We start from the raw sequence: 11,986 nt of genomic DNA, 5'->3' as shown, positions 1-11,986 counted from the left end.
ACTCATTGCTTCACTTTATATGAATCAATCTGCCATTATCCGAACAAAAACTGGAGAAAGCAAACCATGCAGTATTGGAAAAGGAGTCAGGCAAGGGTGTACACTTTCACCTACTCTTTTTAACATTTATCTTGAGGAATTAATGAATGAAGCCATAAGTGAGGACAGCCTCGGAATTAAAATTGGAGGCCAATTAATACAAAGTATTAGGTTTGCAGATGATATTGCTTTACTTGCACCAAATGAACAAACTCTACAATGTTTGGTAACAAAACTCAACAAAACTTGCAAAAAATTTGGAATGAAAATTAACATAGCTAAAACAAAAGTGATGAAAGTTGGAAGGCTAATTAGCAAAGATTTGAAAATCCTAATTGATGGAAACAAAATAGAGCAAGTTCAACATTTTAGGTATCTTGGCAGCATTATTCAGGGAGATGGCAGATGTGAAAAAGAAATCAAAGAACGAATCAGGGCTGGAAAAATGGCTTTTTATAAGAAGAACCTTCTTATTGGAAAAATGAACCAAACACTTAAAAAGAAGTTAATAAAATGCTTTTCCTGGATCATAACTTTATATGAAGCAGAGACTTGGACCTAAAGGAAACAAACTACCTTGAAGCATATGAAATGTGGTTATGGCGAAGAATGGAGAAAATCAAGTGGACAGAAAAGGTTAAGAATGAAGAGGTTTTAAATTTGGTCCAGGAACAGAGATCTCTCTTAAAAACAATACAAAAAAGAAAAAATAACTGGCTAGGTCATATATTGCGAGGAGAAGGATTAATGCGAGTGACATTAGAAGGAAAAATTGATGCAATGAAACAAAGAGAAAGAAAAAGAAAAGTATTGATAGATGATGTTTTACTAGGCAAAACTTATAAAGAAATAAAAGAGGAAGCCCGAAATAGAGAATATTGGAGAAGGAGAATTCTATAATTTGACTGCTTTCCACGGACCTGTCCTAGGACAACACCCATGAATGAATGTTATCACTAACTAGATACACAACAAATATAAAGAATCTTCGTAGAATAATAAGTTTAAGGGAAAAAATTTTATTTTTAAAATGTTACATTTACAAAATCAGAAATTATTAAATTACGTAATTATTAATTAAAGTAAATACCCTCAAAGAAACCTTTACATATGCAGCTGTAATTTAATAGATAAATTCAAACGTTTTCGACCATATTCAATGGTCTTTATCAAGAAAAAACTGAACAATCGAACTTCGAACTTAAAATTTGCGTTACCGATACAAGCGTTATTTTTGGAACGTTTACAGCCAATATGTAGAGATGGCGCTTATACGATAGAAAATCTTTTTAAAAACATTCCAAAAATAACGCTTGTATCGGTAACGCAAATTTTAAGTTCGAAGTTCGATTTGTTCAGTTTTTTCTTGATAAAGACCATTGAATATGGTCGAAAACGTTTGAATTTATCTATTAAATTACGGCTGCATATGTAAAGGTTGGTTTGAGGGTATTTAGTTAATAAATGCAGTCTCTGACAAGTTATTAATTAAAGTACGTACAACATATACACATAATTCATTTGTCATTCAGTTTTCATTCATCTACAAAATCAGCCATTATATTTGGAAGTACAAGCAGTGGAAATGTCAATCAAACTTGCTTGGTAGCTGCTTCCTGCACACGCATGTAGAATTGTCATCTAGTGGTCGCTGCATGCTAAATGCAGTTACTCCAAACGCACACATTTGCTTGAACCAGTTTGTTCGCACTTCTTGGAAGTGCATTCACGCTCGTGGTTGCTGGACGCTGCCATGTAGGACGTACCCTAAGAAGTTTCTTTATTGCCTTGCGGTTTAGTCAAAAAGTTTTGACTAAAACTTCTGTATATGCACTTATTGAAATTTTAAAAGTACATTTTTATTCTTAACCAATATGTGGCTGATAGCATTACCATTGATTGTCATTGCCTCGACTAGTGTTTTAATGTTAAAACATGAATTGTTTTAATTATTATTTGTTTGCAGTATAATAGCTTAAATTTAATGGTCTATCTTCAATTAATAAACAAAAAGATGAAACCAATCTCCAGCAAGATTTGACAAGAAAGTAAATTTTCAACTGTTTATTAATGTATACCCAGTTTGGAGTAGTTTAATTTCTTCAATTATATGAGGGGTGTTCAAAAAGTATCAGACCTTTATTTTTCCCGCATAAACCAATGACATGCCAAAGGCCTCCTTCGGGGGAGATGTGGAGGGGACAGTCATGCGCAGTCCTGAATTTTTTCCCGCCTGCAGGAAGTGTCAGTCGCTGGCAGTCTGCCTATGAGTGAAGACATGTAGTGAGTGCTTGTCGGATTCCACTAAGTTGTAAAATGACTGAACAATGTGCTCAGCGATATTGCATAAAATTTTGCCAAAAGCTTGGTGATATCCAAGCAAAAACCATTTGCAAGATTCAACAGGCTTTCTTGAACGATGCTGAGCAACACATGGAAAAAGGAATGGTACATCTGCTTCAAAGATGGCCGCACATCAGTGGACAGCGAACCGCGTTCAGGCAGACCCCCAACAAGCCGAAATGACACTGTCATTGAGCAAGTGCAGACTTTGGTCATGGTGGACTGTCTTATCACAGTCAGAGAACAGTCATGTAAACGAGACAGGAGTAAGCGTTGGATCAGTACATTTAATTTCGACCGAGTATTTGGGTATGAAGAGTGTCCGCGAAATTCTGCACATCTGATTCAGACTTTCATTGCCAAACACAACATTTCTGTGGTTCGTCACGCTCTGTACTCTCCCGACATGGCTTTGTGTGACTTTTGGCTATTTCCCAAGCTGAAAATGCCACTAAAAGGAACCCGATTTGAGTCAAGAGAAGACGTCGTGTGGAATGCGATGGACTGGCTGATGGTCATTCCAAAAGATGTGTTTCAGCAGTGTTTCCAGCAATGGTAGGAGCGCTGGGAGAAGTGTATACATTACCAAGGAGACTATTTTGAAGGGGATTAGGGTTTTGTACCTCAAAATGAATAAATGTATTTTTGCCGACCAAAGGTTCAATACTTTTTGAACACCCCTTGTATGCTAGGTGGTTAGACCATGATGCAAAAATTAGCATGCAGACAACACTGGATGAATTTATCAATAATAATTATAAATCTCTCATCTTCCATGTCTTCAATTGCTTTATTTAGTTGACCAGAAAGTTTTAAAATTGTTTCTTAAAACCCAAGAAATATTTTTATATTTTGTAAACAGTTTTATATTATTCAGTGGTGTATTTGCCATTGTTTTCAACTATCTTTTGCTATTATTATTCTAATTTATGAATCTAACTGTAGCATAAATCTGAATCCTTTTCAATAAAGAAATCTTTAATGTGATTTTTTTTATGTCATTGTTCTGGAAAAGTTTTTTTTCTTGGATAGTTTTGTAGATACTGAAATACATGAAAATCAGTGGGAGCAAGACCAGGTGAATGTGGTGGATGTTCCATTGTTTTCCATTTTGATTTTTGTTGTTTGGCAGCCATCAGGCCCATCAAAATTGATTTTTTTTTTATCTGACTATACTTCATTTTTCCACTGTTCTTTTCAGATCATGTGATTCTGGTCCAAGTCAGTCTGGCAGCCTTATTTTCTCCTTTGTAAGCTTTGGGTTTTGACTTCATTTTGGCATATTTAAGATGATTGGCAGCAAGAACTATTTCAAACTGTCTTTAAGCTTACTCCATGTGCGGACTTTTTTATGAGAAGTTTTTGTGGCCTTGCAGGGTTGTTCTTAACTCCATATTCTTTGCTTAACTTCAAATAATTCATTATCATGCAAATTGATATTCTGTTTTTTAGTTATAGATCTTATTGACTCACCAGCTTCAGTTAAACATTTACTTTTGGCATTTGAAAAGGGTAAAGTATCTTGTTTTAGCATTTTGCCCTTTCCAAATTAACTGCCTTGCTATATAAGTGGACAACAATTTTTTTTTGGTTGCAGTAGCAACAATAAATATTGGTAGTTACAAGACTTGGTTTGATAGATATCCAGTTAACAAATTTAAAAAGTAAGTTAAAAATATGTACATGAATTAAAGTTTTGAGTGTTCTTATCATTACTCAACAGTAAAAAAAGAATTTTCTTATGAGTAATTAGCTGCTAATTTATTTAGAATTATAACTGTTATTATTTATTTCTTTCACACTTGTATACTAACATTCACAGTAATAGCTTTTGTAACTTTGAGTTATTCACAAAATGTTTGATGTGCTTATCTTTATTGAATACACTGTATGTAACACATTGTTACCAGCCAGTTTCTAAAACTATATAACAATGTCCCTGGCATAAAATATTTTTTTAAATACACTGTATTTTGTTTGTTTATTTTATAATAAGAAAAGAACATTTAATAACTGAGTGAAAATAGAATGTTAATTTTAATGCACATGGGAATTGAAGAGGTTAATTAATTAATTTAAATGAATTTTAAGAAACAGCATTTTAATTAGTCAAACAGCACTTTATATTTCAAGGCTTGTGGGATTTTTTTTAAACAAAATTATAAATATTGTTGAATGTTGTGATTGAGTTCATAAGTTTTGAGCACTTCAGTTGTAAAGGGATGGTAAATCTGGACTAGAACACAACAGTCAAGATCTTGATTCCTATATCATTGGACCAGAACAAATCACAACGTATTAATCAAAATGGAAGACACTGAATTGCATTAAGTATAAAAACTGTAATTATTTCAAATATTTTAGCTGTAATTCATAAATATGGCCATTAAATGTGTTTGATAATTAGGAAATATACAAATAAGGAATGTTTTTCAATTTTTATCACTTCTCCCATTATAAGGTAATAAATTTTAAAAATAAACGCTTTTGGTTTAATCAAGGAAATTTTGTAAATTATGAAATGCTTAATTAAAAATAGCTAAATAGATTAGTAAACATGTGGACTTTTTATTCATCCACCGGTTGTGTACACAAGGGCATTCATTATTCTTGACATTAAACATCTAGCATCTCTAGAAGACAAAACTTGTTATAAGACAACACTTTGTTTAAAACTGAAATTTTTGTCATATAATTATTAATGTATATGTGTTGCCCGAATATTTAGTGATATTTTTAATGTACAGTGTGTGATTGGTTAACGAACAGTTAGGATAGTGAACAAATCAGATAACGAACACTTTCGCGAAAGATTTTTATGATCAGACAATGAACACATGTTCGGATAACGAACACTTTACTGAACAAACATAAGAAAAAGCAGTGGAAAATAATGAATACCAATTGATTTTCCCTTGTTTTCAGGTAACAATTCAAAACTTTTTGGAACATGGACGTCAACATTGACGCTCAACCCGATACCAATCAGATATAGTATCCCTCTGAATTTTGAAACTCTCCCATGTAATTCGAGCTTTTTGTTTACATTTCTGACAAATAATTTTTTATAGTCTTTGCGAGATTGTTGGATGGGTATTTAAGTCTTGCGTCGGGGTTTATTTACGAAAGGTGAAAGTTTAACTGTCCCATTGGATATTTGTTAACATTTTAATACCAAATTTCGAATTTCATCAGGGCCTTGCATTTAAATAATTTTTTGTGGGCTAGTTGATTTCTGTTCTCTAAATTTTTGTAAGTGTTTTCTGAACTTTTTATTTAAAAAGAAGACTGATAATAATATGGAGTTTAAAAAGAGGAGTGTCAAGAACTGTGCTCGCCATAGAAACCCAGTAAGAGAATAGCCAAGGTTGAAAGTGGGCACATGATGTTTGTTGCTAGGCAGTATGACTTGAGCAGATCTACAGTAGTCACAATCTTATCTATGAAAGATATATCAAGAAGTCTCAAGCTGCTAATGGAGTAATAAAAATTACATCTGAAAAATAAAGAGCATTTTAGAGCTCATAATGGAACCTGAAACTGATCTGATGACAGACGAACTCCAGAGATGTCAGAACAATNCCTCATTTTTGTAACAATAAATAAATAACTAAAATTATAATGAATTTATTCAATTATAGAAATTAATATATGAAAAAAGTTTGGATAGTTGCTTAATTAATAATGAATTATCATTATCTTTAGAAATAACATAGAAGGACTAAAAAATTATCTAAGACAGACTTGAAATGTTCTTGGAACAGATTAAAAGAAAAATGAAGAATGTAAAAGAATATGCCTAGAAAGCAAAGTAAATAAAATATTATGGAAGAATGAAAGGAACAAAAGAATTACAGGCAGTATATGCTATAATTTTTATACATATCATTTCAATTTTAATCCAAATTGGAATGAAAAATTTTTTAAATGCAATATTTTTGGGGGAAATGAAAATACGACATATGGCCTCTTGCATGAAAATGATGCAAGAGAAGTATACTCTTCACATTCTGACAAGAGAATTGTAGAATTTGGCCTGATTATTTCACCAGCTTTGCCATGGTTAGGATATACTCCTGATGGAATAATAATAAAACAAAATATTCCAACTTCTCTTTTAGAAATAAAGTGTCCAGTAAAGGGAAGGAATGAACCTATCCAAGCCTTAATTCAAAAGAATGCATTGAAATTTATTATCATTAATGGTGAAAATATTGAATTAAGAAAGAGACATAAATATTATGGTCAGGTTCAGCTAGGGTTACTAATAACTAATTTGGCAGTGTGTGATTTTGTGATATATTCATCATTTGANTGTCTATGCTTTTTATGTGTTGTCATGTCTGTGTGTTGTGAGTGTAAGTTTAATGGTGTGCTGTTTGAGTCTGCTAGAGTTACTGCTTTATGTAATTGTGATGTTTCTTGTTTCTGTAGAAAAACTCTCGCAGTGACTGTATTTGTTTGTAGTGAAGGTTAACTTATTATTATTTTTTAAATGGAGATAAAATTAAATTTCTATACTGACCCACCTAATGTTCCCTAATAATTTTCATTAATTTTTTGTTGTTATTTTTATTTTAGAACAATAATAATCTTTGACATGTCAAAGGATCAGCCACAGGGTGGTGGTAGAGCAGTTGGCCGTGCAAGAGGACGTGCCAAGAGACAGCAGCCTCAAGAACAGGCACAGGTGCGTAGACCTGGAGACGAGAGAAGACCCGAGCCTCCGAGTATGCAGCAGCAGCAGCAGGTATATTCAATATATAACTTTTGATTTAATTTAATGATTATTTTTAATGGTTTTCTGGTTTAACAGAACTAGCTCTTGATCCTATTTTAAGCTTTTAATAATCTGAAATAAAATTATATTTATGTACTTGTGAGCAATATGCTAGCCTTCTTTATTGCTAGACTTATTACACCATCACTGGACACAAGATCAGCCTTAGAAAATCACTTTATTACCAATTACAGATCAATGTTACATGTATTTGATTAAATGTGCTGATTTGATGCGTAGATCAGTATATTTAAAACAAACAGTATAGTAATAAAAGACATTGTTAAAATAATAAAACAATTCACTGTACATTTTCAGTGTACAAAATATGATTCATTGTACAATGTATGTACAGAGAAACTTACTTTTACTGATTAGAAAAACTTTCAAGTTTTAATAAGATTTGTAAAATTTCAGAAATGTTTATTCCTTAAACAATAAAGTTTTATCATTTAAAAGTAGTATTGAAAAATGTATTACTCAGAAAATTATTTTAGTATTGTGTCTTACATGCCATAAAATTAATAGGTATAATTTAAGTAGATATTGAATAATTTTTGTTAATTTATATGAGAAATTTAATGCTAGAGCTTTGCTTTTGGACAATATTTTAACAACAAACATTTGAATGTTAAGCTGAAAAATGAAATTTTCAGGATAATTTTATAAGGTCTCCCATGCATATAATGCATTCGTACACTTAAGTTTCATCAAAATTATATTTACACATTTACATGAAGTTGTGCAAAATTTCAACTAATATTTAACATTAGTTTGTGTGAATTCAGATTTATGTTGAAATGATATAATTACAGTCTGTAATTAAAGTACTAAGACCATATTTGTAAATACTATTGTTTAAAATTACTAATAAATAATTAAAGAGTAGGTGGTCTTACAATAATATTGACTTTTGTATTTGAATTAATATTTTCTGAGCAGCCAGGACCAGAATCAATTCAAGCAGCTAGATCAGTTCCTGGTGGTAGTGGTAGAGCCATTCAACGTGGAGGAGTTAGGTCTGAACAAAGACCCGGAGATGTGGAGGCATTAACAAGAGCTGTTGCTTCAGCACAAATAAGTGGTGAGAGTGCCGGGAGAGGTACAAGACGTGGAAGACAAGAAATATATGAGCCGGTTACACGGCCAGAACATGTTGCAGACAAGAGAGGTAGTTTACTATTTATTAGCATAATTTGATTTCATTCTATCTCCTCAGCATTAATGCTTTTTGTCCTAGAAATTATTGTTGTCATCTGTTCATTTTAACTTTGTCAAAGACTTTTTCTGAGGCATTTATATTATTTTTTAAATAAATAATAATGTAATTCATTAATTGAGTGTTTCTAAAATTTTGTGTGATAAATGAAGATATTAATAATTTTAATGATTTTTAGCACTAAATCTTAAAATACTTTGTGTTGTTTTTAGGTAAAAGTGGAAGTAAAATTGAAGTGTACTCAAATTACTTCNTGTCCAGTTAATATTCAGTAAAAATTTTGAAAATAACAATAATGAATAACAAGTATATTAATTCATATTTACAACTGTCTTGAAGACACATTTAACTAAACATATATAATAAAAAATATATATTCTACCAATTGGAACATAAAAACTATTTAAAAAGCTATATTATTTTAATTAAAAACACTAATATAAAGTTTTGTTTATATCTGCATATTATAAATAGAGCATTAGTTAACATTTACAATGATTATATAAAAAAAATTAATAAAATTACAGTAAAAACCCCTACTTTGTTGACCACCAATAGTTTTCAAGCAAAAATAGTCTTTATGAGAGAAGGTCACTTTGGAAAAGTTTTTTGTTAGATCAAATAAAACACCATACTTTAATGATACTATATTTTAATTTATTTTATTATTGCGAATGGAAAAACTCATAAATTTTTGCTCAGTTTAAGCATGACATTTTTTATTATACAATTACCTTTTGAAATTCCTCCTCTACTTTGCACAAAAGAGGTGACTTGGTGCTCCATTCCAGACAAAAGTGGTCTTAAGAGGTGTGTTCATTTTGTAGATCTTTTAGAAGTTTTACTGTTTAATATTTAAGATCCAAGCATTAGCTAACTGCTATTTATTGTATTCAGCACATAAACAAACCTTATTTATTTTTCATATATTTTATACAAAGAATTTAATTATTATAGCAGTCAAACAACTCATAAATTTGTCAATTTTGTTTATATTATGAATAAGAAAACAATTGGATGAAATGATCTTTTTATTTTTGAATTTGTGTTGAATTCAAACTTATTATAATATATAATTGACAATTTAATATTTTTTTTCAGTCAACTAAACAAATGGCTGCCGAACATAATGGAAAGGTTATTTGTCCTAGAACAAAAGAAGTATTTGATATTAAAGAAGCTGAGAAAGTATTCGTAATGTAAATAAAAATGGTCAGAGTGTAGTTATAATTGTGACAACGTGAACTTTACACATGTTCAACTCACTTTTCTATCAGGAATAATCTAGTAAAATATATATATATTGAATAATATAAAAACGAAAAAATTTTATTTTAGAAGTTCGTTTTAATATTAAAATTGTGACGCAAAGCGACATCTAGTATTAAAAACGTTCCGATGTAAACACAGAAATATTTGGGATTGCCCACGCAGGTCAATGAGGTCAACATGAATATTTTCGGGATCAACGTAGGACAGGTTAAAAACCTAGCAAAAGATTTAGGCAGAGGCAGACTTTGAATTAGATCTAGACTTATGACATATTATGTAAATCTTGTATCATTTCGTTCTCTTTATCTACTTTATGTTCGTATTCAAACAGTAATAAATGAATTTAATATTGATCAAAAGTTTGATTTTTTTTTCCTTCCTAAGTTAATATTTTACCTCTAAATTACAATATTTTTGAATGTTGTTTGAGATAAAATTACATACTCTATCTTTATAAACCACATAGAAACAAATTTTATGAAAAATTTAATTTTAAGTATAAAAGTTTGTAATTTAAGAAAATTATAAATTTTAATAACTAGTTTTTTTTTTTTTTTTTGGACAAAACTAAGGAAAGGTTTGTTGTTCACCTATTTTGATTTTTACAGAATAACAGTAGATTCCCTTTTTTCTGGTCTTGCTATAGTCGGCAGTGTTTTTGTTGATAATTTTTAATTCTTATTATTGTTGTTTCAGCCATTTATTATCGTTAATACATAATCTATTAAAAATGTTGAATGAGTTTCCAGGCAATCTGAATCATGTCATTTTCTTGAGTATTGTATTAGAGCAAAAGTATGACAAATTGGAATTAAAAGTTGTTGATGGATAATGGTTTCATAAAACATTGTACTTTTTGTAAAGTTGAAGAAATTTACTTACCTTTCCATTTCTCGACTAATTATTACTCTTATTACTTATGTGTGTTGTTGTGATGGTAATAACAATACAAGTTCACTTTTCAAAATCAAAACGAGGCTGTCTTCGACTAGCATTAAACGAGAATAGTTCACATTATTCAAGTTGTTATTCAAAACAAGTAAAAAGTTGAAAAAACCTCAGCTGCATTTGAAATTTGAAACCAACTTTGAAAGGGTATTTCAAGTCAAGTAAATAACAGGTTCACATTGGTCAAGTGGTTTCAACTTATTTAATTTCAGGTCACTTGAATTCAAGTAACTTAACTAATGTGAATGAGTCTGAAGTGTTCTCAAACTGGTATATCACGAAGCTAGGATGATACATGAATTGAATCCATATTGAAAGAACAACAAATAATAACACCTTAGTGTTTTTGGATTAATTGGCTAGTTGTTTATCTGGTAAATTAGGTGTCTTTTGTGTATAATCTGAGATTATATTTTTCTAAGTTCTATTTTTAAATTTTTTTTCTTAGTAATTTAGAGATTGAAAATGTTATCCTTACTAAAGCACTGCTTATGAAATAATTCTATTGCTGTCTTTATATATATATATTCATTCCTGATAGTCACATTTATTGCTTCAAATATAACATTTTTAAAAATGATTCTGTAAGGAAATTGTTTCTTTTAAACACTCAAGTTTTTCTTGTTTTGATCTTTTTTGATTAAATTTAATTGTAGTTGAATTCAATGGAAGTATTATTAATAGAAAATGGGATTTTTTCCCCCTTCCCTTTCCAGATAACAGAAGTGTATTCAAAAAGGAGAACAGATGATGAAAACATTCAAATTACTATAAAGAGAGTTGCAGAATTGGCCCCAAATCACCCTGAAGTGAATAGACTTTTTAATACACAAATGAGAAGGTAAGTTTGTATGAGAATTCATCAAATTGATGACATAATTTATATATAGTTCTTAAATTTATCAGAAACATTATAACGTAAGTTTTTGTAGAGAAGAAAGATTATTTATAAAATGTTTATGCTTTTAATATAATATATTTGAATGTTCCTACAAGGTAGTTTATATCTTTAGTTTCAATTGGTTTTGTTGTTGAATTTATTATTTAAACTTTTTTGTGTGAATAGAACTTGGATGATAAATTTTGTTCATCGTTAAGTGTTACATGCTATAGTAGAATTATTAATTTCTGTCTGTACTAGAGATAATAATAGGTTAACATTAGAAAAATGATTTATAGAAATGTTAACAATTTTACCCTTTGACGATGGATATTTTTCAACTGTGTACTCCACATGCTGGTAAATATATTGAATAATATAAAAACGAAAAAAAATTTATTTTAAAAGTTCGTTTAAATATAAAAATTGTGACGCAAAGCGATATCTAGTATAAAAAATGTTTCGATGTAAACACGGAAATATTCGGGATCGCCCACGCAGGTCA

The 11,986-nt window shown here is 30.2% G+C and overlaps 1 protein-coding gene and 1 long non-coding RNA gene across 2 annotated transcripts in view; both read left to right on the top strand.

The window, feature by feature from the left end:
- Positions 1–11,986, top strand: part of LOC111630382 (piwi-like protein 1) — an 81,297-nt gene that overhangs the window by 37,083 nt on the left and 32,228 nt on the right. Inside the window, exons 3-8 of the mRNA XM_023374472.1 lie at positions 6,964–7,132; positions 8,105–8,333; positions 8,594–8,641; positions 8,909–8,985; positions 9,483–9,569; positions 11,318–11,442. Coding sequence (XP_023230240.1) covers positions 6,964–7,132; positions 8,105–8,333; positions 8,594–8,641; positions 8,909–8,985; positions 9,483–9,569; positions 11,318–11,442 — 735 coding nt within the window. The remainder of the gene's footprint in view (positions 1–6,963; positions 7,133–8,104; positions 8,334–8,593; positions 8,642–8,908; positions 8,986–9,482; positions 9,570–11,317; positions 11,443–11,986) is intronic.
- On the top strand, positions 1,202–5,154 carry LOC111630387. Its single transcript, XR_002757518.1, has 3 exons — positions 1,202–3,759; positions 3,835–3,894; positions 3,980–5,154. It is a non-coding gene; the product is annotated as an uncharacterized LOC111630387 (long non-coding RNA).

This window comes from Centruroides sculpturatus, unplaced genomic scaffold, assembly GCF_000671375.1.
Source record: "Centruroides sculpturatus isolate CEXI.00-Female unplaced genomic scaffold, Cexi_2.0 scaffold509, whole genome shotgun sequence".
Classification (NCBI taxonomy): domain Eukaryota; kingdom Metazoa; phylum Arthropoda; class Arachnida; order Scorpiones; family Buthidae; genus Centruroides; species Centruroides sculpturatus.
This window is presented reverse-complemented; position numbering and strand designations above follow the sequence as displayed.